Genomic DNA, 21,453 nt, shown 5'->3' with positions numbered 1-21,453 from the left:
GGACACTAGTATTGTGGAAAGCTCTCCTCTTTATGAAAACCTACATTTTGTGGAATCGTTTGAATATAAAAGCCTAGTCTTATGGGATGTTACGCCTTTATATCAAATCAAAAGCCTTTATTGTCATCATACACAGCTTCGTTTATAACCAAATGGGTGAAATATCATTCATCAGGGCACTCTTAAATGGGTGAAAATGGTCAAAAGTTGGCACTTTGATGGCCCATGTTTCAAATAGGTCCAAAAAAAGTCTTGAATTGGCTCTTGACAGTTTAGCTTTGTAAGGGTGACAAAGGCACATACTACACAGGTGAAAAAGTTGAATGGACAGGGGTTGGGCCGCTGAGGGAGGGGAGGGGAGGGGGTGGGGGGTAGCAGCCTTCCGTTCAAATCATCCAGCAGCGACCGAGCTGACTGACAAAGTTGAAGCATCGGGGGTTGTGCTGAAACAAGCAGCACCTGACGGCAATCCACTGATTGCACTCGCAGGACACTAGTATTGTGGAAAGCTTTCCTCTTTCTGGATTGGAATGTGGCCTTTTATAGAATAGTTAAAGTTTTCCCAGCCCCGGTTTTTGCGTCAAGGCCTGCAACACAACACTAAATAGATTCTAAATATTTGATGGCGGGGGAAGTGAGACGCCGTTAGTTACGGAATGCGACGCCAATGCAACTCCGAACTGAATCGTCGTCTTTTGACAATTTGACGCGTCCTTTGAAACACTTTCTTTGAAAAGTGGGTGTGGTTGGGGCGCCACCTCGACGTCGTCACCTTTGAAGAAAAATCAGTGGTCGGAGGATGGAAGAAGTCAAGAAACGGCCGTCCATCTCTGCTAAACACAGAGGTCAGTATATGTGGATGGCAACAATATTGGCTGGAATTTCTTGAAATGGACTTTTATTGGCAAATCGGATTGGGCCAGTTGGCCCAAAAAATGAAAGTTGATTTGAAGTGAATGAATGAGTGATTGGTGATTGGTGATGTTTTTTTGTTGTGATCAGGCCCGGGCCCAGGATGCTACGCTCTGCCTCCGACGCTAGGCTACGTTAACCACGACGTCACCAAGGCAACGGGCCCCGCCTACACCTTCCGCACCCGAATGAGCAGCGCCAGTGAGTACGCTCTACAAAATAAAAAAGCTTCTAACCCTCAAGATTTTACGTATAAACTCAAATGCCGAGTTTAGCTTTAGTAGTGGCAGTGGTTTGACAAATTCAACTTTATTCCATAATGGGAATTCACTCGCTCAATCTGGCAACGCAGTTAAATATTATTCATTCATTTTCTGAAATGCCAATCCTCACAAGGGTCGTCGGGGGTGCTGGAGCCTATCCTAGGCGGCAACGGGCATGATACAGCCCAAATCGGTGGCCAGCCAATCACGGGGCACAAGGAGAGAAACCACCAATAATTCGTAGCTAGCGGCAATTTAGCATCCAATTAGCCTAGCATGCATGTTTTTGGGATATGGGAGGAAAGCAAAAAGTACCCTAAAAAAACCACGCCACCAGCCCCGAAAGAACATGGAACCCACGCACAGTGAGGACCCACCGGGGATCGAACCCTCGACTCCAGGACTGTGAGGCCGACGCGCAAACCACATCGTATTTCCCGGGTTTGCGTGTTTTCGAACCCTTCCTCATCCGCGGTTTTACCTTTGACGCCCTTTTGAATTCCCAATGGCGAACGGCAGTGGTGGGCGTGGACTCCAGCCCGGGACCCAGATACCACGTGGGCGCCCAGGTGACGCGTTTCGGGCGAATGGAAACGCCCGCTTTTTCCATGCTGGGCCGAGGGAGGCGCATCGTCAGCAAAGGTCCGGTGAGATGAAAAACGCATTCAAATGCCCATTTTGACGACGCTCATCCTTGGGCGGCAGTGGACAAGTTCCTGACCCCCGGCCCGGGGGCCTACAGTCCGGAGAAGGCCCCGCCCCTCAGCGCTCAGCGCCGACCGCCCGCCTACACCATGGGGGCCGCCGCACGCTATCGCCCGGACGCGGTGCCGGCGCCTAACAGGTTTCTTTCTTTCTCCCCGTATTTGGTTGTTCCTTTTTTTTTTCTTCCGCCCTCGACGGACCTTTTTGGTTCCTTTTTGATCGGGCAGCTACGCGCTTCCCGAGCTGACGGGCAGGCGGGTCCCCAACAAGCGGTCCGGGCTCAGCTACAGCATGTCGGCCCGCCGGGAGCCGGGGGGGCCCTCGGAGGACCTGGCCCGGACTCCCGGCCCTTGCAGGTACGACAGCACGGCCCCGGACGTCTACCTTCCGCGCCAGCCCTCCTTCTCCATGCAGAGTCGGACCAGAAGGCCGGCCTACCCCTCGGCCACCCCGGGGCCGGGGGCCTACCGACCGGAGGGCTCGGCGGCCCACCTCCGCCGGGCCCCCTCCTTCACCATGGGGGTCCGCCACTCGGAGTTTGTCACGCCGCTCGTCTTGGACTTTGTGCACTGATGGAGTTGCGCTGGATGCGTGGACCCCTCCCCAAAATGATTCTACAAATTGTGCATAATGTTGAGCAAAAAAAAAGGCGAATCTTGACGCTCATTGCCGTCGTAAACTAACCTCCCAACCCGGTTAAGGGTTAACCTTTAAAAGCCTCATCTTCAAAAACTTTGGTCATTTTCACCCTATTTTACCTGTGCAATGAACTAAAAAAAAATAGCCAGTGAACACAAATGATCGTAACAGTAGTCACGCTTAAGGTCTTTATCCTCCGCAAAGAATGTGGTGGTTCTCCATTTGGAAAAATGATTTACAATGAGACTGCGTGTGTGCGCACAATGTATCCTCTAAGATGTATTTCAGCACCGGGGGAATAAAATACATTGTGTAGGAGTTCAAAAACGCTTTAATAAATATATATCAAAACATAGTTCCTTTTCGTTCATTAAAAAAACAACCAATCATGGAACAGAAATTTTAGCCTCATACAAAAAAAGGGGTAAAAAAATCATGAAAAGACAAAATTGGGGCATGAGTGGAGAACAAAGCTAGCGACACCTGACTAGCTAGCTTTATCTCGTAATCAGGAGTAACGTGATAGCATGTGGCTATTTACACTAGCTCGAGGCTATCAGTAGTTGACTCCGAATAGCGACACTGACAAACGAGCTAACTAGCGGGAGGCGACGCCACAACACACGTGTATAAATAAGATGACGTTGAAGACGCTTTAGGACATTTTGCTGGCGGGCAAAATGGCGCTGACGGGCCGGCTCCAGCGACTGCACTGGCCCAGGCCCAGCAGGTCCTGAGCGCACACCTCGAAGGTGTACTCCCTCCCCGGTCTCAGACCCCTCAGCTCCACGCTGGAACTCTCCAAGGGACCCATCTGCGGAAACACCAGACCGCCGACGGGGTTTTGGTCAATCGGGGATCACCAAAATCGGTCCTAGAGGGCCACTATCCAGTCTGTTTTTTTTTCTCTTTTGTCCTCTAGCACACCTGAATCAAATGATCTACTCTGATGATTTGATTCAGGTGTGTTGGTGGAGGGAGCTAACAGAAAACTGTGGGAAACAGACAGCGCTAGGGCCCAGTCCAGGACCCGAGTGGGGCACCCCTGCTTTAGGTGCCCCTAAAAATGTGTGGCTACGTACGCTAACAGACTTGGCTCGACCCTTGTGCTCCCACTGGTACTTGATCTGGTATTTGAGCGGCGCCATGTCCAGGCGAGACCACGTCGGGGGCGGCGACCACTCCATCGACACCCTCTTGTCGTGGTGGGGGGACACCTTGACGTCCACGGGGGGGTCGGGTTTCACTGCGGACGGCGAGACCACGTCACGGGTGAGCGTTGTCGTCTTGACTTACGAGTTGAAGTGGTGCCGTGAATACGTTCGTGAGGTGAAAGTCACTCACCGATATCTTCCAGCATGAAGCTGCTCAGGTGAGAGCTACTTTTTCCCGTAGACCACAGTGTGGTCACATTGAGGATGTAATCGGTCAGAAGCTTTAGGTCGGGCAGGTGACAGTGCCAAAGCTGTAAAAAACAAAAACAAACAAATATGATTCCCCTGGATTTTTTCCCTTATTACTATTAGTCTATTGTTACTATGAAATTGCACATATTAAAAATATTTCCCTTCTTTCCTCTCCAAAATCTATTTAATACGGAATACCCACAATGCACTAGAGCAGGGTTGTCAGACTCGGGTTGGTTCGCGGGCCGCTTTAACGTCAACTTGATTTCACTTGGGCCGGACCATTTTAGATAGAATATTTAGATTTTTTTTAAATAAATGGATTAAAAGAATGGGATTAAAAGCCCTGAATATTCTGTTTTTTTATAGATCTAAAACAATGTTTATTTTAGCTTTTTTTATATTTTTAGATTTTACAAAATGTTTTTTGAACTAAAAACACAGAAAAAAATGATTAAAAAATTACAATTAGCGATTTAAAAGGGGGAAAATCCGGAAATGTAATATACATCTCTACTCTTCATTTGAATTTGATCTTAAAACAGAAAGTCGGCACTCATCATTTACTTTACCGGGGCCACACAAAATGAGGCGGCGGGCCAGATTTGGCCCCCGGGCCGCCACTTTGACACATGTGCACTAGAGCTACAAGAACCCCTAAAAGGCAAATGAACATGCTTCGACGACACCCCGTTGTCAATGTCAGTTGGAAGCCATACCCGCTCTGAAGAGGAGGGTGTAGGTGGCGTGAGATGGCAAGGCTTGCTGCTTGACGGCTGACGTCTCTCGCTGAAAAAAACAAAATAAAAAACGTCGTTTTATACGAATAGAAGCAGTTAGAAATAATGCAGTTGTAATGACACACTTGTACCTGTAGGAAGCAGTGTAGCTCAGCGGTGCTTCATTGGAGGGTTCAGCCCACGAGCAAAACGTGACGTTCGGGTAACTCGCACACCAACAGTGAATATCTGGATCAGCTAATTTAGGAAATCAGTTATTCATTCAATTAAATCAATTACATTTAATTTATTAGATAATAAAATATTTATTCATTAAATGTATTTCCTTTTGAGTCATTTTCTCATGTAAAAAGAATCCTAATGAACTCCCAAATGATCAATTAGCCGCACAAAACAAAAAGTATTTCTCTGAATATAATTTTTTTTAAAGGAAATACTTAAAAAAAGACTTTCATGTGATGTACAATTGGTTTTTATTTGTTTGTTTTTAAGTTGAAAAAACATGTTTTGTCTTGCCCATCAATGGTTTTGTTTTTTTTAAACAAAAAAAATCTATTTTTTCCACCAAATTAACATTTTTCCTTTTATTGATTGACAAAGCCGACAAACCAAAAAAGTCATTTAAATAATTTGCCTTTTTTGGGTGACCTTTTAAGTCGTATTTCTAAACAGACCCCCAAATTGTCTTTGAAGAGCCGCCAGTTGGAAAATGAACGTCACGTGCTACTCACCGGCGAATGTCGCTCCATCGGCGCCGGCGACCACCCAAACCAGAAGAATCCAATAGCGTGCTTCAGTCATGTTGAAATGACCAAGTCGGTGGAAGAAGGCTCCTTATGAAGAGGCCACAAGCGAAAGCAAAAGAGGAACCGCCACCGAAACCCTCGCTGAGAAACAAGCAAACTTTTCTGACGTCGTTTGGAATCTTTGTTTCGGTCATCTGGCTTTTCCCACTCATACAAAGTACACGTTTATCGTAATTCACAAAAAACACGCGCCAACGCCAATCGTTTCATGGCCTTGTTTACTCATAAAAAGGCGCTCCAAAGATATTATCAACGTTTTCTGGGTTGGGGGGGGGGGGGGGGGTGCCGGAGCTTATGCTAGCGGCATGTTTTGTCGTTAAGCCGTGTTAGTTTGTTGAAGTTCCATTGGTCTGTTCACTTGTTGCTGTCTGGTTTTGGTCAAGTAAGTGTCAAGTTGTGGTCAAGTTAGTCTTATTGTCTAGTTCCTGAAAGGTTGTGAATGAGAAAAAAAGAGAACTGAGAACTGATTTTATTTTTTATATTTATAGTAGTATATGGAAAATTCATACCTGTCAACCTCTGCCGATAACTGCCCTTATAAATGATTATGATTCCCCTTACAACCCCCCCCCAACAAACCTTACAAACACCGTACGACTCGTACGGTGTTTGTAAGGTTTTTGGGGGGTTTGTAAGGGGAATCATAATCATTTATAAGGGCAGTTATCGGCAGAGGTTGACAGGTATGAAAAATAAACCCCTTTCTTTTGAAATATATTGATTTTTTTTTTTAAACAAAAAGCCACAAATATACCTCTTGTAAAAAAAATTGGCACCCACTTTTCATAACTTCTTTTTAGACACACACATTCACACATGAAAGTCAAATTACGGACCCAATGAAAATGACAAAGCTGACGTCATCCGATGGTGGACTTGCTCGGCGACGCCCTCTAGCGTCCATACTCCTCTACCGTCACACCTTTTCTCGGCCATCTTTGTGTGGCCACGACAGTTTCCATCCGTTGGGGCCTCCTCCTCCTCCGTCGGTGGACGTACGCAGCGAGGTGAAGGCTTTGCTGATCCAGTTGTTCTTGGCGTCCTGCAGGTCGTTGGCCAGGATTCCCCTCTCGTGCTCCAGTTCCTGTTGTCCGCAAAACGCCAGGCCCTCTTTCAAAACCCCGTTATAGGCCCAAAGGTACCATTTTACCGGTGTTGGGGTTATTCTGGGATATTATTATATATGTGCGCATTAATCATTATATGTATGTGTGGAATATTAATCATTATATGTATATGTGAAACATTAATCGCTCAGTATAACGTTACCAAGGACATTCCCCCCCCCAGCTGGCTCCGAGGACATTTAATTGTTTTTAGGCATATTGACCTGACAGATCACCAAGTTCCGGGCCGAGGACTGTTGATCTGAGTTCGCAATGAAGATCTGTGAAGGACTCTTAAATTGCTTTGACTTGGATTCCGGAGCAGATGGCGATAAAAGAATCAACCTCCTCCGGGAATACACCTGATATGCAATTGTTGTTGCAGTTGTTTTTTGACCTTAATTGTGTTATTCGCATATGCCATTGAATTGAATAGATAACCTTGTAATTGTTTTGATTCCATGTCTCAAATTGGCAGGAGAGGAATTCGGTCCTTTCGAATGTCACGGTGGCGAGGACGAGCCAGGACTGATTGTCACTTGCAAGTTAACGCCGGAGATGTGCCCGATGCCTTCCTTGTATTGTTTTATATTATATTAAAGTATAGCTATGAATAAACCTATCAAGCGGCTTCACCTGGATCTTGCAGTTGGCCTCCACCACCTGCAACTTGGTCTGAGCCAGCTCCTTCTCCAGCTGCCTCATCTGCGCCTTGAGGGAGGCCTCCTCCCGGTCCCGCCGCCTCACTTCCGCTGCCGTGGGGGTGCCGTCGGGGCGCAGTTGCTCCCACTCCGGGACGCCCGCCTCCGACTCCTCCTCTTCACAGCTTCCTCGCTCTTCTCCGCATTCCGCCGCCGCGGCGCCGGAACAACGCGGGCAGGCTTTTAAAGCGCTCTGCGAAAGCAAAAGTTCCAAAAATGACCAAACTCGCCTTTTTGGGCAAGTGCATTGTGGGTATATTTAGTTAACAGAAAGCACAGAGAAATATTTTGCCATGAAATGTAGTGACCTCGAGCGAGCGGACCTCCTGCGAGTGGCTGTCCTGTTGCTTCTCCAGACGGGCGGTCAGCTGGCTACAGATCTGAACGGACGGAGAAGATTCAGGTCAGGTCACGTGACCCGTCCGTCCCCATGGACGCGCAAGGGTACCTGTTTGTAGTCGGCGATGATGACCGACGAGCGCTTGACTTCCTGCTCGGCGCCTTGCAACTCCCGCCGCAACACTTCCTTCAACTTGAAAGTGCCGCCCAGTTAGTCGCTTTAAAAAAAAAAACTCCCCCCAAAAAACAGGTTTACAAAGAGCTACCATGGCGGCCTCCTCCTCCTTCCCTCGCTTCTCCTCCTCGGTGGCATGCAGTTCACGTCGGGTCATGAACAGATCGCCGGTCAGCACCTCTACGCTGTCCTCCGCCTAGCGAGCAAACGTTCAAACGTTTCCAGCGGGAAGCGCAAATGTATGGAGAAGAGCGCCGGAGTGAAGGAAGACCTACTTTATCCAGGGCGTTCCTCAGGGCCACTTTGCTGGTGATGAGCCTGTGGGCCAAACTGTCGTTCTCCTGCTCCAGACGAAGGCTGGTCTGCTGAAGACGACGGTTCTCCATCTGCGTCACAACAAAACAAAGAGGGGAAAGAACAAATAGAAAATGGAGCAAAGTGCCGTTGACTCACAAACGTTTGGTTTTGTCAAAACAAAACAAAACAAAATATTTAAATCTGTTTGAATGAGCTACAAAGTGCCCGTCAGGCAAAAAGAACCCCGCGGGCCAATTCGGACCCATATGGGGGCCACTTCCGCCTCGCGGGCCGCACGTTTGACACCATTGTCCCAAGTAAACTATTCTGTCATTAAAACGGGTCTTGCATTAAAGTAACGTTTTTATTTTGTTTAAAGACGAATAGTATTCGTTGACTGTGAGTGCAAATTCGCCCTGTGAAATATTTCGTTTGCAAAATTAAAATAAGTTAGTGGTTTGTTTATTTCTCGCGAGAGTTGTTTACAAGTGGGAACAAGAGCTACTCACTTTCCTTTACCAACTTTTGGCTAACAGCGCAAGGTAACTTCATCGTATGATGTTGTAATGTGTCGTAAAAGTGTGAAAATGATCTCATTATGATGCGTCAATGTGAAAATGAATTGTTGTCATTGTGTTGGATGACGAGGAATGCGTGTAAGTTTATGTTCGCTCACTTCCCGAGTGGCCATGAGGTTAGCTTAGGTTAGCTTAGCTTCGTTTGTTATGTAGCACGTCACGTGTGTGTTTACAGTTTCTAAGCTTCGTTTATGTCTGCTTTATAAAGGTTTTGCGGCATAAGAAAACTTCAGGAAAGTGCCCGTCTTTGAGAAAAACCTGCTTTGTCGTTTTGGAGCCACAACTGGACTTTGCTTGGGGACCCACAAAGTAGTTTACATTCAACATTAAGTGAAAGGTAAGTGTCATTTAAATTCAATGTTTTTGTTTTGTTGTCATTAAAAGCCCCACCAAGAAGTGCGCAATAACAACAACAACAACAAACAGACAAATACATAATCAATAAATATTCATAATAACTAAAAAATGTAATAAAGAATACATGAATAAGTAGTTGACATAATAACTTGTCTACGCAGTTTTCAAAGCATGATGGGTAACAAAAAAGTTTACATGTAAACACAACTTTTCAAGTTAACTGGAGTTCTGTTGAAGAGTTTTAAGTGCTTTTCAAGTCAATTCTGTATTTTAACCCTTTGTAGGACGAGTGAAATTTCATTTTAATTTTCAAGGCTTGATGGGGAAAACTAAAATTCTAAAAAAATGGAGTGAGAATGGACATGAATTTTTCCGGCTTTGCAAGGAAGGTTTGCTCTTTTCTCACCTGGCATTTGTCGAGTGGGTTTTCCGCCTCGTCGTCCATCAATTGAAGTCGGCTTTCTCTCAGTTTGGCTTTCTTGGTCGGGACCTCCTGAGGGAGCCAGTCGTAGTTGCACGTAAAGTTACAAAATGAAAGTAATCATGACTTTTTAAAGCCATACCTGATTACAGAAGATATGAGCATGTCAATATTTTGACTTTGGTTTTGTTGTTACAGTCTACGACATTTTTCTCGCGGGATTGCAACTTCTGATTTAATTCTTCTAATATTACCACTCCAATCTCGCAGTTTCATGACGGAATTCTGGTCTTAGTTTTGCCTTCACACTCCCTGGTAAAAACTCAAATTCACCCCATGAGAAATAACATCTGTCGCGCAAAAACAACTAAGCGAGCATCCCTACTTTTGCATTCCGGCCTCCTACCCCACCGAATACAGCTTTTCGGAATGGCTAAGCCCAAATTTGGACACGCACTGGCGTCCAATCTGGTGGTAGGCTAGGTTACCGGGAAGCGAGGTCCGTTTTCGGCCACCAGACAGGCCAGAATCTCCTCTTCGCTCATTTGCTCCACCAGCCGAGCGTCGCAGGATAAGGTGACGGAGAGCTCTTGCATCATTTTGACCTTTGCCCCCCAGCACCCCGATCAAAAGACACAGCAAAATCCTAGCCAATCCAAAAGCGGCGGTCCACAAACGACGCGGCACGTAGCGTTCCGACGGAGATTTGCCTGGTTTTATGTAGGACGCGCGTGAAAGGGATCGGGGACACACCCATTCCACTTGCCACTTTTGTTTGGTTGATCCCCCGTTTTCTTGTGGCGGAGAATCCGACATAACCTGCGGGACGGGACGCCTCCGCCGGGCGAGCGGTCGAGCAGGAAATTACCCCAAGCTTATTTGGGGACACGCCCATTTTGCGTGTTTTAATCCAGGCGTCATGATTTTGTCCATAGGCGATATTTCTTTTATGCTGTGTCACTTTTTTCGTTTTTGGTCATTTTGCATATGTGAGCGAACCTCTTGCCGCCCAAATAATAATAATAATAATTTAAAAAAGGATTTAACCTGTGTGCATGATTTAAAAAAATATATTTCAATCATGTCAGGCAGGGGTCTGAAATTTACGGCAAAGGGGCCAACGGTGGCCCCCGGACAATATTTTGTGGGCCAATTTAACATCCGAGTAAATCTTATTGTTGCCCGGGTGTATTTGGCGATGGCGACTAAAATGCTAAGTATATGATTTTAGATAAAATGAATTTATCAAAGGGTCCATTTTGAGGAAATAATTCAATGATTTGAAAGGCCATACATTTAAAAAATCTCATTCTGAATTTGACGTCAATACGAAAGGTGCTTTGGTCATCCCATGTTTTATTTTCCTTTCCATACATGGCCTAAATTTCTCCCTGTCTTTCCACAACAGCCATCACTTCCTGATTTTCCTTCCGATGAGAAAGAAAGAATATCACAATCCAACGAAACTAGCCATTTTGACCAAAACTTAAATGACAACAGGAAGTCAGATTTCTATCAGCAACGGTGCTTTTTTCTTTTTTCTTACATGTGAAAGAGAAAGTACAGCCTGGGCTAAATGTCACTTTGAGATTGTACATCCACTACATGCATCGTGTTTAACAATATTAAAAAGAGTACTTTGTGGCATAACAACACTCTTGAGCATATCAAAATATAGGACTTAGTGTCTGTAAACAGGAAGATGTCCAAAACACAAACGTGCACGGCATGTAGGGCGTGGGAATAAAACACACCATAGTCATTTTGCTTTTAGTTAAAAAAACAAAACAAAAAACGCTTAGCCCTCATGTTCAGTTTCGTGTGGAGGAGCGAGGTGTTACTGCGTTAGCCGTTAGCCATTGGTGGTGGCGCTCGTCTGTCGTCAACCCGGAGTCAAAGGGTCACACCTCGGTGCTGTAGGGCCTCGGCGGGGACCCCGCCAACACGTGGCCCACGGGTCCCGGAGGACTCTCGTAGTAGGTGTGGAAGCCCAGGCGCTCGCCCCCGTTGAGCGTCTGCGGGGCGGCGCGACGGCCGTACGGCGAGCGGGCGCCGAGCGGGGGGCCGACGGCCAGGGGGGCGGCGCCGTCGTTGGCCAGCGCGTCGCACGTGTCGCACGGGAAGTGGGACAGCGGGTCGGGAAGCGGCTCCGGGGGCGGGGCTTGCGCCGGGGCCCGCTCTTTCCTCTTGCAGCAGTAATACTGCGCGCAGAAAGGAGTGGCAAAATCAATGCTTTGGCTTTAAAAAGGCTTTAGCGGCCATTGACGGAAATAGACGTCCAATTGAAAATACTCGTGCGTTATGTCATTTTCAAATGTACCGTATTTACTGACATGTAAGCCACCCTTGCATACAATCCGCACCCTTAAAATGGTTGAATTTTACAATTTCTCACGTATAAGCCGCCCCCTGATTCCCAATTTACAAGTCCATATTCATGGTTTTAATAGAGAGTACAAATGTGTGACTTTGAAGGGAAAATCTTTTAAATGACCGTATCGGCCGCTATGTCTTGCGTTACGACGTTTCGTCTTTGTCACCTTGCAGTTTTGTGCATGTTGACTTTTTATGCGCAAATAAGCTGTACCCTCCATTCAGTCATTTTTTTGTCCATCAAAAGCGGCTTATATTGGATTGGATTGGATAACTTTATTCATCCCGTATTCGGGAAATTTCATTGTGACATATGCAAGTAAATACAATATATGGACTTTGATTTTTGGAGTGGAAAGAAGTCATTATTTGAACAGCAGTCATCCTATAGTCATAACTGGGGAAAAAGTACAACTTTGTATTCAGTTTCTTAGATCATCTGGTAGTTACACAGTAATTCTCTTCAAATGAGTGGTTGACTTGTACAAACTAACTGTAAAAAATGTACTTCTTCCCACTTTCTTAGGTGAATTTTCCAGAACAAATGGATTGCCCGTCTATGGCCGTCAGTGGCGATGAGGTAAAAACACATTTCCAAATATATACATAACATGATTGATTTTTGGCGAGTGCGCTTTCACCTGCAGTCGGCAGTAACAGAGCAGCGCAACAATGCAGAGCAGAATGACCCCGGCAAGAATTCCTCCCGCAATCACGATGGTTCCGGCGGACATTCGTCCGGTTCTCCATCAAACGCTGCGCCACACAAAAATTGGAACAAAACACACGTCAAAAAGTGCCACCAACAACTTTCCAGATAAAAGCACTTTTACTTCAACATTCCCTCATTTGTTCGATCACTTTCGGCCCCCGCCATTCAAAATGGATTGGGTGTCTATTGACGCCCCCCCCCCCCCCCCCCCCCCAAAAGGTCAAAAAAAGATTAACACAGCCCAACAAAAACGACAATGTGGCTCATTAACATATTCTGCCATGGGTGACATACTGCATGTTTGTTTGTTTACATGACTTTGTTTCAACTGCAAATATTCTTTCCGCGCTATGAACACGAAATTGAGCAAAGAATAAACACTACTTGTATGCACGTATGTGTGTGTGTGCCCGAGCTCAAGCTCCCGCACGACTATATCCGTGTAATAAATTATAAACAGGGCAGGCTAATGTGTTTAAAAGCACCAGCGAGACTTTTTCTTCTTCTCTTTCCCGCGCTTCAGGACGAGAGCCGGCATGCCGAAGCCCACGACGTTTGGCCAACGCTGACGTGCAACGCCAGCATGTGCAGCCAAGGTAAAAAAGTCCACACACCCCTGCTCAAATGTGTACCGTTTTCCAAAACGAGGTTAGCTGAGTACAAAATGCTGCCAATAGGAATGGCATTAACTTAAAAAAATGACTAAATTACGTCGGTAGGTTCAAATTTTAATCTTAATTCAGTGTCGGGACCGACCCGGGATCGAACCCATGACCCCGGAACTGCGAGGCACACGCGAACCACTTATCCACCGAGCGGATCGCTTCTCTAACCAGTTGAGTGGCAATGATGTCACAGTGTGATAATTGCAGAGGTGAAGAGGCTTCACGCTCGGCTATTTATAGCGCAGAGGTGTCATTAGTTTCACGACTTTGGTTCGCCGCTATTGGCTGGTTGCCAGGCAACCAACCCGGTGGCGGAAAAGGCACATTTTGCCGTTAAAGACGTACCAAAAATATTGTTAAAGAGGACTGGCGGTGAATATTTTTCACCAACAGTTTTCAAAATATGAGTTCAGGATCATTCCTATGTCATATAAAAGACTCAAATAAGGAAAAGTAGGTCGTTTTTTTAAGGCGGTGGTCGAGTGGATAGCGCGTCGGCCCCACAGTTTTGGGGTTAAGGGTTAGATCCCGGGAGGGTCCTAATTGTGTGGAGTTTGCATGTTCTCCCCGGGCTGGCGTGGGTTTTCTCTGGGTCATTTAAACACTATATACTATAGGAGTCCATTCTCAAATGACGGGAGACGACGAGTAGCAAAGCACGGCTGGGCGCTGCTTTGCAATTTTAAAGGCTCGGGGGCCTCAATTATTCACGCCACGTTCCCACCGACAGTATTTTTCCATCAGGGGGCCAATTTGGACAGAACAGAAAGTAGTGGAAAAATGAAGGCAACATGCCGCGCGAGTGGGCGGCGACAACATTGCTTTTAAATCGCTGACATTCCGCTTTGAAAGTCTTGTCTTGCTTTTTTCACGCTACAATAGCTTCCTTAAGCATCCATAAACCAAATTTTTAATTTCCCTAAAGTCTCAAATCGCACTTTTACACTATAGACTATATACCGAATATATTCAATGTCATTTTCTGATCTGCAGAAGGTCGCAGGGGTGCTGGAGCCTATTGCCAGCCATGGTTGGGCTAGCGCATGTACATTTTCCATCGAATCTTTTTGCAATTCATCAAATAAATCGATTGAAATGCTAAAGGTGAGTGTCAATTTGTCCATTTTGATACTTTGTATTGAATGATAAAAAATGACAAATGATTTGATTAAAGGGAAAAATGCCTGGATAAAAGTCGATGAACCAAAATGAAGTCAAAATGAGCAATGCCCATGTAAAAGGTCTGCTTTTCAGACAAAGTTTTGCGCAAATACTGGATGGTCCGGCCGTGTTTTGCTGCGGCTCAAGCATTTGCGCTAAGGTAAAGGTAAGGTAAGATAAGACAAGACAAGACGTACGACCTTACCTTTTCACACAAAATCAATCTCCGCAACCCGTTTGGTTTCTTCCGCCAAGATGGCTCCGCACGAACCGGAGCTTTTACGCGGCGATCAGCCCACGCCGCATCCACCGTCGTCTTCCCCCGCCGCTTCAGTGCCGAGAGGTGGCGAGGATGCGGGGGAAAACTGGGGGACTCCTCCTCCTCCTTTGCCGGCGGCGGCGGCGGTGACAGCGGCAGCGGCAGGCCGGCTCAAAGTCGCGCCCCCTCGGCATGGCTGCGGCCCCACGCTCCGCTCCCCGGCGGCGGTGGTGGTGGCGGTGGACGCTCGCACAGCTGGATCCCGGTGTTCCCGGGGGGGCGGGGCGTAAAGCGCGATGCTGGAATAGAGGCGGCGCGAGTCGACAGCTTCCCGAACTGGCGGCTTGTGGGCCAAATCCGGATAGCTGCAAAAGTAGCTTCATGTCAGCTAGCCTAGCGTGTGTGTTTTGGGGATGTGGGAGGAAAGCGGAGTACCCGGAGAAAACCCACACAGGCTGGCGAGAACATGCGAACTCCACATAGGAAGGTCAAACCCACCGGGGATTGAGCCCTCGGCGTCAGAACTGTGAGGCGGACATGTTAAGCACTCTTTTTGTAAAGAGAGTTTTGATATTTTCATCCTTAATCTACGATTGAAGTATTGTAGTCATGAGAGTACAAATGAATAAAGATAACACCAAACCAACGAATGAATATGTTTGCATCCTCAGTTATAATCTACAAAGCAATATACTACAGTCACGAAAAAAACCTGCACAAATTGTGTCTGTTTAAACTTTTCTGATAAATGACTATAATCAATAAGGGCAATATTATCTGATATATTCAATTATAATTAATCCCCAAATTGATGCCACGGAGCAGTTCTTTGTTTTGTCTATTTGAAATATACGATTGTTTAATTTAAAAAAGAAAAAATAGTGAGTATAAACAGATGACGTTTAGAAAGAGGATGGCTTGTTCCTGATTGGCCAAAGCAGTCACAAGCTGATGTGAAGTTAAAAAAACAAAACATTGAACGCGTCCCTGCCGTACTGAGTGAGCTGCTCCCTGTCACGTCTCCGTACCTTCAACTCTTTAGACAAAAATGGTGAGTGTGTCATTTGTGTCATGAGAAGGATTAACGCCACCATTTATTTCCTGTTTTTCGTTACATGTGGTGATTAATGTAAAGTTTTCGGTCGCGGTAGAAACGTACGACCGTTGGTTTGCTAGCGTTAGCTTGTTAGCCGTAGCATGAGTTCCACCCGCTAGCGTCAAGTCAAGTGGCACTTTGGAAATGTGTTTCCGGTGGGTTATCAAAATTAAATGAATGTGGAGGGTTGTTCTCAAAAGCGTTTTCAGGCGTTTATTTTCATGACTTGGAGTCTTGAAATCACAAATGAACGAACATTAAAGAAACAGCGAATGGGAATTCCGAGTTTTAGACTAGAGTAAATTGACAATTGCCAGTTTTTTTTATATGCGGCTACTCACAAAAAGCTAATTTCCTCTGCTTTCTGGGAGCAACAACTATATTTTTTTTGGTTCTATTTCGAGTACCAAATAATGAAAAATGTTAAAATTAAGCGTCTTAACACACTTTGTTCTTTCTTCAATGTGTTGCAGCCAACAAAAGCTAGTGTAATCTTTGTTCCTGTAGCGGCCAATATTTATTATTTGTAAATGCAAAAAAATCTGCTTAATTTTGATGATAATGCTAATGTTGTTAATTCAACTCCTGAATGTGTTATGTTATCTCGTGCGGCCATATCACGTTTGGCATTCCGTAGTTTTGTGCTATGGACACAAAACTTAAAACAGTTTGTGTAATCATCAAGTTGCTTCTCTTATTCTGAAGGAGACTGTAGCCTTCTTCCGGTATGCGTGGGGAAACTTTTTGCTGCGTACGCCCTGCAAATGTTTCAACACATCCCACCATCTATTATTCCACAAGCTCTCCTCCTTCTTGTTGTCACGATGCTTTTTAAACGTGTCACCACAATCAAAGAGAGGAATGTGAAACGAGCTTGGAGCTAAGTTAAGTTAGCCTTCTAACTGTCTTCCTGAAGCACCAAAGCGGAAAGCAGCATCTGTTGTCACAGCGCTTCCTCATTTTTGCGCTTCCTATTGTGTCACTTGCGCTGAAGTCTGGCAAATCTCGGCGGATCTTCTCAAAGCTGCTAGAAATCCCGCCCCCCTTCCTCAAAGCCCCCGCGGCCATCTGTTGAGGAATGTGGAATGGCACAAGGCAGACTTGGAAGGAGCTGTCGTATCTACGTGCCGTCCACTTACGCAACGCGCTGGTGACGTGACACGGACGTACTTTTCAGTTGGATCCGACCGCTGCCCAAAGAGGCTTTGGCTTGGGCTGCCCGGCATTGAACCGTCACGTTTTAGTTTGGCTGTTGACGAGCTCCAAATGGAGTGGTTAGCAGTTCATTTATTTAAAAAAACAAAAGCTGTAAAATGAATAAAATAATGTTTTTGGCCTAGTTTGTGAGGGGTTATATGCCAAAGTTAGCGGTTGGTCAGTGGAAAAACACAATATATAATTCTCTAGATAAAGATGCGATATTAAACTGGAGGGTTATTTTGATAGATTTTTTTCAATGTATTTAATCCTATATATACACCAGGGGTAGGGAACCTATGGCTCGGGAGCCACATGTGGCTCTTTTGATGGGTGCATCTGGCTCTTTGCTAACCTGTGAGCTAAAATATGGAAATTGCAGGTGACAGAACTGAGATATTACATCTAGAACTGCTTTAATCTTCTTTTGTTTGCATTAGACTCTTCTGGAATGCATCCTCTCATTGATTAGCAACAGTATAAGAATCTTTTAAAAAAATATTCATTTTTTTCCACTTTAAAAGTGGTGAAATTACAAAAAATTGAAAAGGCACTTGTTTACATGTATGTATTTTGACTTTTAAATTCGTAGTATGGCTCACAAGGAATAACATTGGAAAATATGAATTGTTTGTGGCTCTCTTCGTCAATAAGGTCCCCGACCCCTGCTTTATGGTTTAATTATGACACTCTAAATTGGCAGCTTCTATCCTCGTCGGCCAATCGGAACGAGTTAACCAATGATTCTATTGATCCGAATCATCAGAAAGATTCACGAATAATAATAATAACTATTGACTGTCATTTCCTGTTGACTTGCATATCTGGCCAGAAATCAAAATTGAGCAGAATACAAAACATTTGACGTCTTTTTTGTTTCTATTTAGAGCGAAACACTGGAAGTGTGTGACGTGGATGAAGATCTGGTGGCCAAGTTGAAGAAGTTCCGTCTCCGCAAGGAAACCAACAACGCCGCCATCGTCAGTGAGTTTCAAGCTCCACTTCCTTTTGGCGTCTGTTTGCGCCGGGTTTTTTTCCGGGGGGATTTTAAGCAAACGTGGCGGCTGATCCGTCAAAATCCGCCGGCGTTTGACAAAAGTGGGTCACTCTCGGCCTTTAAATCGTAAGCCTCCACTTGCGCCGGCGGCCATCTTGCGGAGGGCGCCGTGCTGGGAAGATGGGTCGCCCCTTCACGCCCAGTTGAGGGAAGCGCTTTAAATCTGGACTCAGACGGGCTTTTGAAAAATCTTCTTGCTGAACCAAATTTTTTTTGGGGGGGGGTGTATTGTATCATTATACAAGTAGAATGAGATTTAAAGCTTCACCACAAAGGGCACAAAAAAACAACACACAAATAAATCAGTAAAAAATAATAATCAAGCTTCTCTTGTTGTTGTTGTTGTGAACACTAACTTTGAAATCCTATTCCTCTGTTATTTGTGGACTTACCGTCTTGAAATTTTGTAGTGATGTAGCATAGGGCAGTATCAGTTGATCCTTGGAGCTTGATTTTTTAATTTTTATTTTTATTTGGGGGTTATTCACTATTATAATATAGATATAATTCATTTATATTGTGCCCGCTGGTTCTGAGCTGTGCAAACTTAATTAGCATAGGGCCGTTTTTTTAATTTTTATTTGGGGTTATTCACTATTATAATATAGATATAATTCATTTATATAGTGCCCGTTGGTTCTCAATTGTGCAAACTTAATTAGCATAGGGCAGTATAAGTTGATCCTTGGAGCTTGATTTTTTAATTTTATTTGTGGGTTATTCACTATTATAATATAGATATAATTCATTTATATAGTAGTCCCCGTTGATTGAGTTGTGCAAACTTAATTTCCCCGTAGCCTTCAGTCCATTGTAGCACACCGGGTTTCCTAATTTGCTGGTCTATCATAAGTTTTTGTATTATTTCTTCACTTGCAAGATGTTTTAAAACATTTTCTTTCAACATTTCCACCCCCAGTGAAGATCGATAAAGAGAAACAGCTGGTGATCCTGGAGGAAGAACACGAGGTATGTCGTGGGATTCTCGGATTAGTTTTGTCGGATTGCGGCCGACCTTTTTTGGTGACCTTTGCGCTCTTCCAGGACATTTCTCTGGACGACCTGAAGGACGAGCTCCCGGAGAGACAGCCCCGATTTGTGGTGTACAGCTACAAATACCAGCACGACGACGGACGCGTGTCCTATCCGCTCTGCTTCATCTTCTCCAGCCCCGTGGGTGCGTAGGCAAAACCCGGGTTAGCCAAATAGATCCCACGGCGACCTTTCGCCGCCGCCGCCGCCGCCGCTGACCGCGTCCGCGCCTTTTGGGACAGGTTGCCGACCGGAGCAGCAGATGATGTACGCCGGCAGTAAAAACAAGCTGGTGCACACCACTCAAATGACCAAGGTTTGTGAGCGCCAAAATCGCGATATCCATCAGACGCGTACGTTAGGGATGCCCGTTTTTAACGTCCAACCTTTGCCATCGCAGGTGTTTGAAATCCGGAACACGGAGGACCTGACGGAGGAATGGCTGCGGGAGAAATTGCGCTTTTTCCGTTAAGCGGGCCGCGTTGTCTTATTTTGAAATCTCCACCCGGTTTGAATAGCGTTTACCACTTCCTGTCTTCTTTTAGGCTCCTCGCCGGCGGCGGAAATGTTTGGAGGGGTTATGGCCACGCGGGAAGGCCGGCAGCCGATCGTTGTTTCGCCCGCCATTTGACGGCGATGGACGCTCAAATCCGTTTTGGACGTCCATCGCCGTCAACGGCAGCGGACCCGTTTAAAAAGCATGACCATGTGTTTCTGTGTCAACTTGAAGCTTCCCATAGAGGACCAAACTCGCGTGCCCACGGATTACAAAGTCACACATTATTATTATTATAATTTTTTTTATAGTCACGATTACTTTCTTTATTTCAATTCCAGGTCTATTTTTTTTGTTTTCCGAGTACAGGCTCATTCCAGAATTGGAGGACATTTTGCCTTTAAAAATATTCACTTTTCAGATTAAAACATTTTTTTTCCATTTTTTTGTTAGCGTGAGTTTTTTTTTTTTTTAAACATAATTTGGGGTCAGTGATTTCAAATCTGCCACTCATTTATTCATTTCTGTGTTTAGTTTTCACAAACGTGACATTCTTATGTTTGGGATGTTTTGTAGACATTCCTCGTATATTTTCACCCAAAAATTTCAGCACATTATATCCATTTTTGTAAAAGATTAGCTTTTCACTGTTGATTGATTTTCACAAAATGAGCACTTAATGTAACAGTTTCCTGTTTCTGCAGTTGTCTAAACAAATTAGTTTTTTTCCCTGCATATCCAAATATTTATATTCATATGGAATTAGAGAAAAAGGTTACTCCATAGAGATTTTTTTTAAAATATATATTTAGATGGAGATAAGGGGATAAGTTAATTCACTTGGGAATTGAATATTTTAGTGGATTCATATTTGAAGGCTGCCACATTAAACGTCCTCCAATTCTGGAACAACCCTAATGTACTTGATTTTTTTTTGCGTTAAAACAAATCCTGCCAGATCATGTGAAATGCCACTCGCTTTGAAGATTAATTTTGAATTAATTTGAATTAATTTTGCCTTTTCGTGTGACCACAAAATCTCACCATGCCCAGACTGTCAAATAACAAAAATATCCAAACGGAGGACCTCCGACAAATATTTAACCGGTGTCCAATGTGCTAATCATCGTACTTATACCTCATTATTATGCATATATGTAAGGCAATTTTTCAGACGGCCACTTCAATGTGACAGCCACGTTGCTAGGTTACCTCTTGTTCATCTCAAAACATTCCGAACTGGACAATTTACAAGCAGTGTTGCTGCGAATTATTTAGCTGGATTACCCAGTGCTTTTAAAAAAAAAACTCTTAATGGCTTGTCGTTTTTGATGAATGTCGTACGGAAAGTGAATGGACAGGCGCTCAAAAGACAACAATCTGGAATGTTCCATTGGGAAAATGTTTAAACAGGGTGGCGAGTCTATCCGAATGTTTTTTTGTGCCAGTTATCTTCTTGGATTGCACTTTTTTTCTTTCAAAAATGGTGTCATCTGCTTTTGGGAACACTGTAAAATTTAAATAATAATAATAATAGGCAAAAGTCGGGCACAATTTATTTTTTTTAAACTGCTGTGATTTTTTTTTTTTGCTCGCTGGTTGCAATTGCGTCTTTTTTAAAAGTAAAAGTTAAGTTTAAGCTGATAGAAGTGCTCCACTCCATATTCTTATAGTGATAATGTGTGCTCTGGTAATGTTTGTCCTGATTTTTTTTCCAATGGTTTAAAAAAAAAAAGTTGAAAATGACAGTGAAACTTGAGATACAGTACTGTATTTGTATTTTCCATTCTGTACTTTATTATAAAAAGGTGTCTAGTCTCCCATTGTCCAAATAAAATTGTAGGCAATGTGAAAGTCAATTCTGTATGCCGTATGTTGTACGGTTTGTTAAGTGCAATAACATTCATAATTACCCTATGTTTTAAAGTAGCGGTGTGCAAACTTTTTGCTACGAAGGCTG

The 21,453-nt window shown here is 44.6% G+C and overlaps 5 protein-coding genes across 7 annotated transcripts; 2 read left to right on the top strand and 3 right to left on the bottom strand.

Moving 5' to 3' along the window:
- The first annotated feature begins 451 nt into the window (after window positions 1-451).
- On the top strand, window positions 452-2,874 carry odf3l2a (outer dense fiber of sperm tails 3-like 2a). Its single transcript, XM_077620251.1, has 5 exons — window positions 452-845; window positions 1,003-1,113; window positions 1,695-1,817; window positions 1,881-2,019; window positions 2,108-2,874. Exons 1-5 carry the CDS (start codon window positions 800-802, stop codon window positions 2,451-2,453), a joined length of 765 nt encoding a protein of 254 aa, XP_077476377.1. The 5' UTR covers window positions 452-799; the 3' UTR covers window positions 2,454-2,874.
- Window positions 2,834-6,010, bottom strand: ebi3 (Epstein-Barr virus induced 3). The gene is made up of 6 exons (XM_077620252.1): window positions 5,397-6,010; window positions 4,797-4,902; window positions 4,645-4,714; window positions 3,864-3,984; window positions 3,602-3,765; window positions 2,834-3,333 (listed from the first exon to the last, which is right to left on the bottom strand). The coding sequence occupies exons 1-6, from the start codon at window positions 5,464-5,466 to the stop codon at window positions 3,175-3,177; spliced, it is 690 nt and encodes a 229-aa protein (XP_077476378.1). The 5' UTR covers window positions 5,467-6,010; the 3' UTR covers window positions 2,834-3,174.
- Window positions 6,011-6,248: 238 nt separating this feature from the next.
- LOC144089423 (rab GTPase-activating protein 1-like) lies at window positions 6,249-10,252 on the bottom strand. 2 transcript variants are annotated; one of them, XM_077620249.1, is made up of 8 exons: window positions 9,934-10,252; window positions 9,431-9,517; window positions 8,068-8,178; window positions 7,884-7,988; window positions 7,727-7,810; window positions 7,587-7,658; window positions 7,214-7,471; window positions 6,249-6,555 (listed from the first exon to the last, which is right to left on the bottom strand). In XM_077620249.1, the coding sequence occupies exons 1-8, from the start codon at window positions 10,042-10,044 to the stop codon at window positions 6,388-6,390; spliced, it is 996 nt and encodes a 331-aa protein (XP_077476375.1). In that variant the 5' UTR covers window positions 10,045-10,252; the 3' UTR covers window positions 6,249-6,387. The 2 variants fall into 2 exon arrangements, with proteins under 2 accessions (XP_077476375.1, XP_077476376.1); XM_077620250.1 differs by lacking the exon at window positions 9,934-10,252 and adding an exon at window positions 9,588-9,919.
- gmfb (glia maturation factor, beta) lies at window positions 8,553-21,352 on the top strand. Of its 2 annotated transcripts, XM_077620254.1 has the most exons (10): window positions 8,553-8,631; window positions 8,876-9,004; window positions 12,345-12,398; window positions 13,054-13,126; window positions 17,796-17,892; window positions 18,885-18,934; window positions 19,010-19,142; window positions 19,240-19,313; window positions 19,398-19,464; window positions 19,543-21,352. In XM_077620254.1, coding segments are annotated over exons 5-10 (411 nt in total). In that variant the 5' UTR covers window positions 8,553-8,631; window positions 8,876-9,004; window positions 12,345-12,398; window positions 13,054-13,126; window positions 17,796-17,891; the 3' UTR covers window positions 19,629-21,352. The 2 variants fall into 2 exon arrangements, with proteins under 2 accessions (XP_077476380.1, XP_077476379.1); XM_077620253.1 differs by lacking the exons at window positions 8,553-8,631; window positions 8,876-9,004; window positions 12,345-12,398; window positions 13,054-13,126 and adding an exon at window positions 15,526-15,666.
- On the bottom strand, window positions 10,782-14,997 carry LOC144089428 (protein FAM163A-like). The gene is made up of 3 exons (XM_077620256.1): window positions 14,562-14,997; window positions 12,460-12,574; window positions 10,782-11,646 (listed from the first exon to the last, which is right to left on the bottom strand). The coding sequence occupies exons 2-3, from the start codon at window positions 12,550-12,552 to the stop codon at window positions 11,347-11,349; spliced, it is 393 nt and encodes a 130-aa protein (XP_077476382.1). The 5' UTR covers window positions 12,553-12,574; window positions 14,562-14,997; the 3' UTR covers window positions 10,782-11,346.
- Window positions 21,353-21,453: the final 101 nt, after the last annotated feature.

Source organism: Stigmatopora argus, chromosome 15 (assembly GCF_051989625.1).
Source record: "Stigmatopora argus isolate UIUO_Sarg chromosome 15, RoL_Sarg_1.0, whole genome shotgun sequence".
NCBI lineage: Eukaryota > Metazoa > Chordata > Actinopteri > Syngnathiformes > Syngnathidae > Stigmatopora > Stigmatopora argus.
This window is presented reverse-complemented; position numbering and strand designations above follow the sequence as displayed.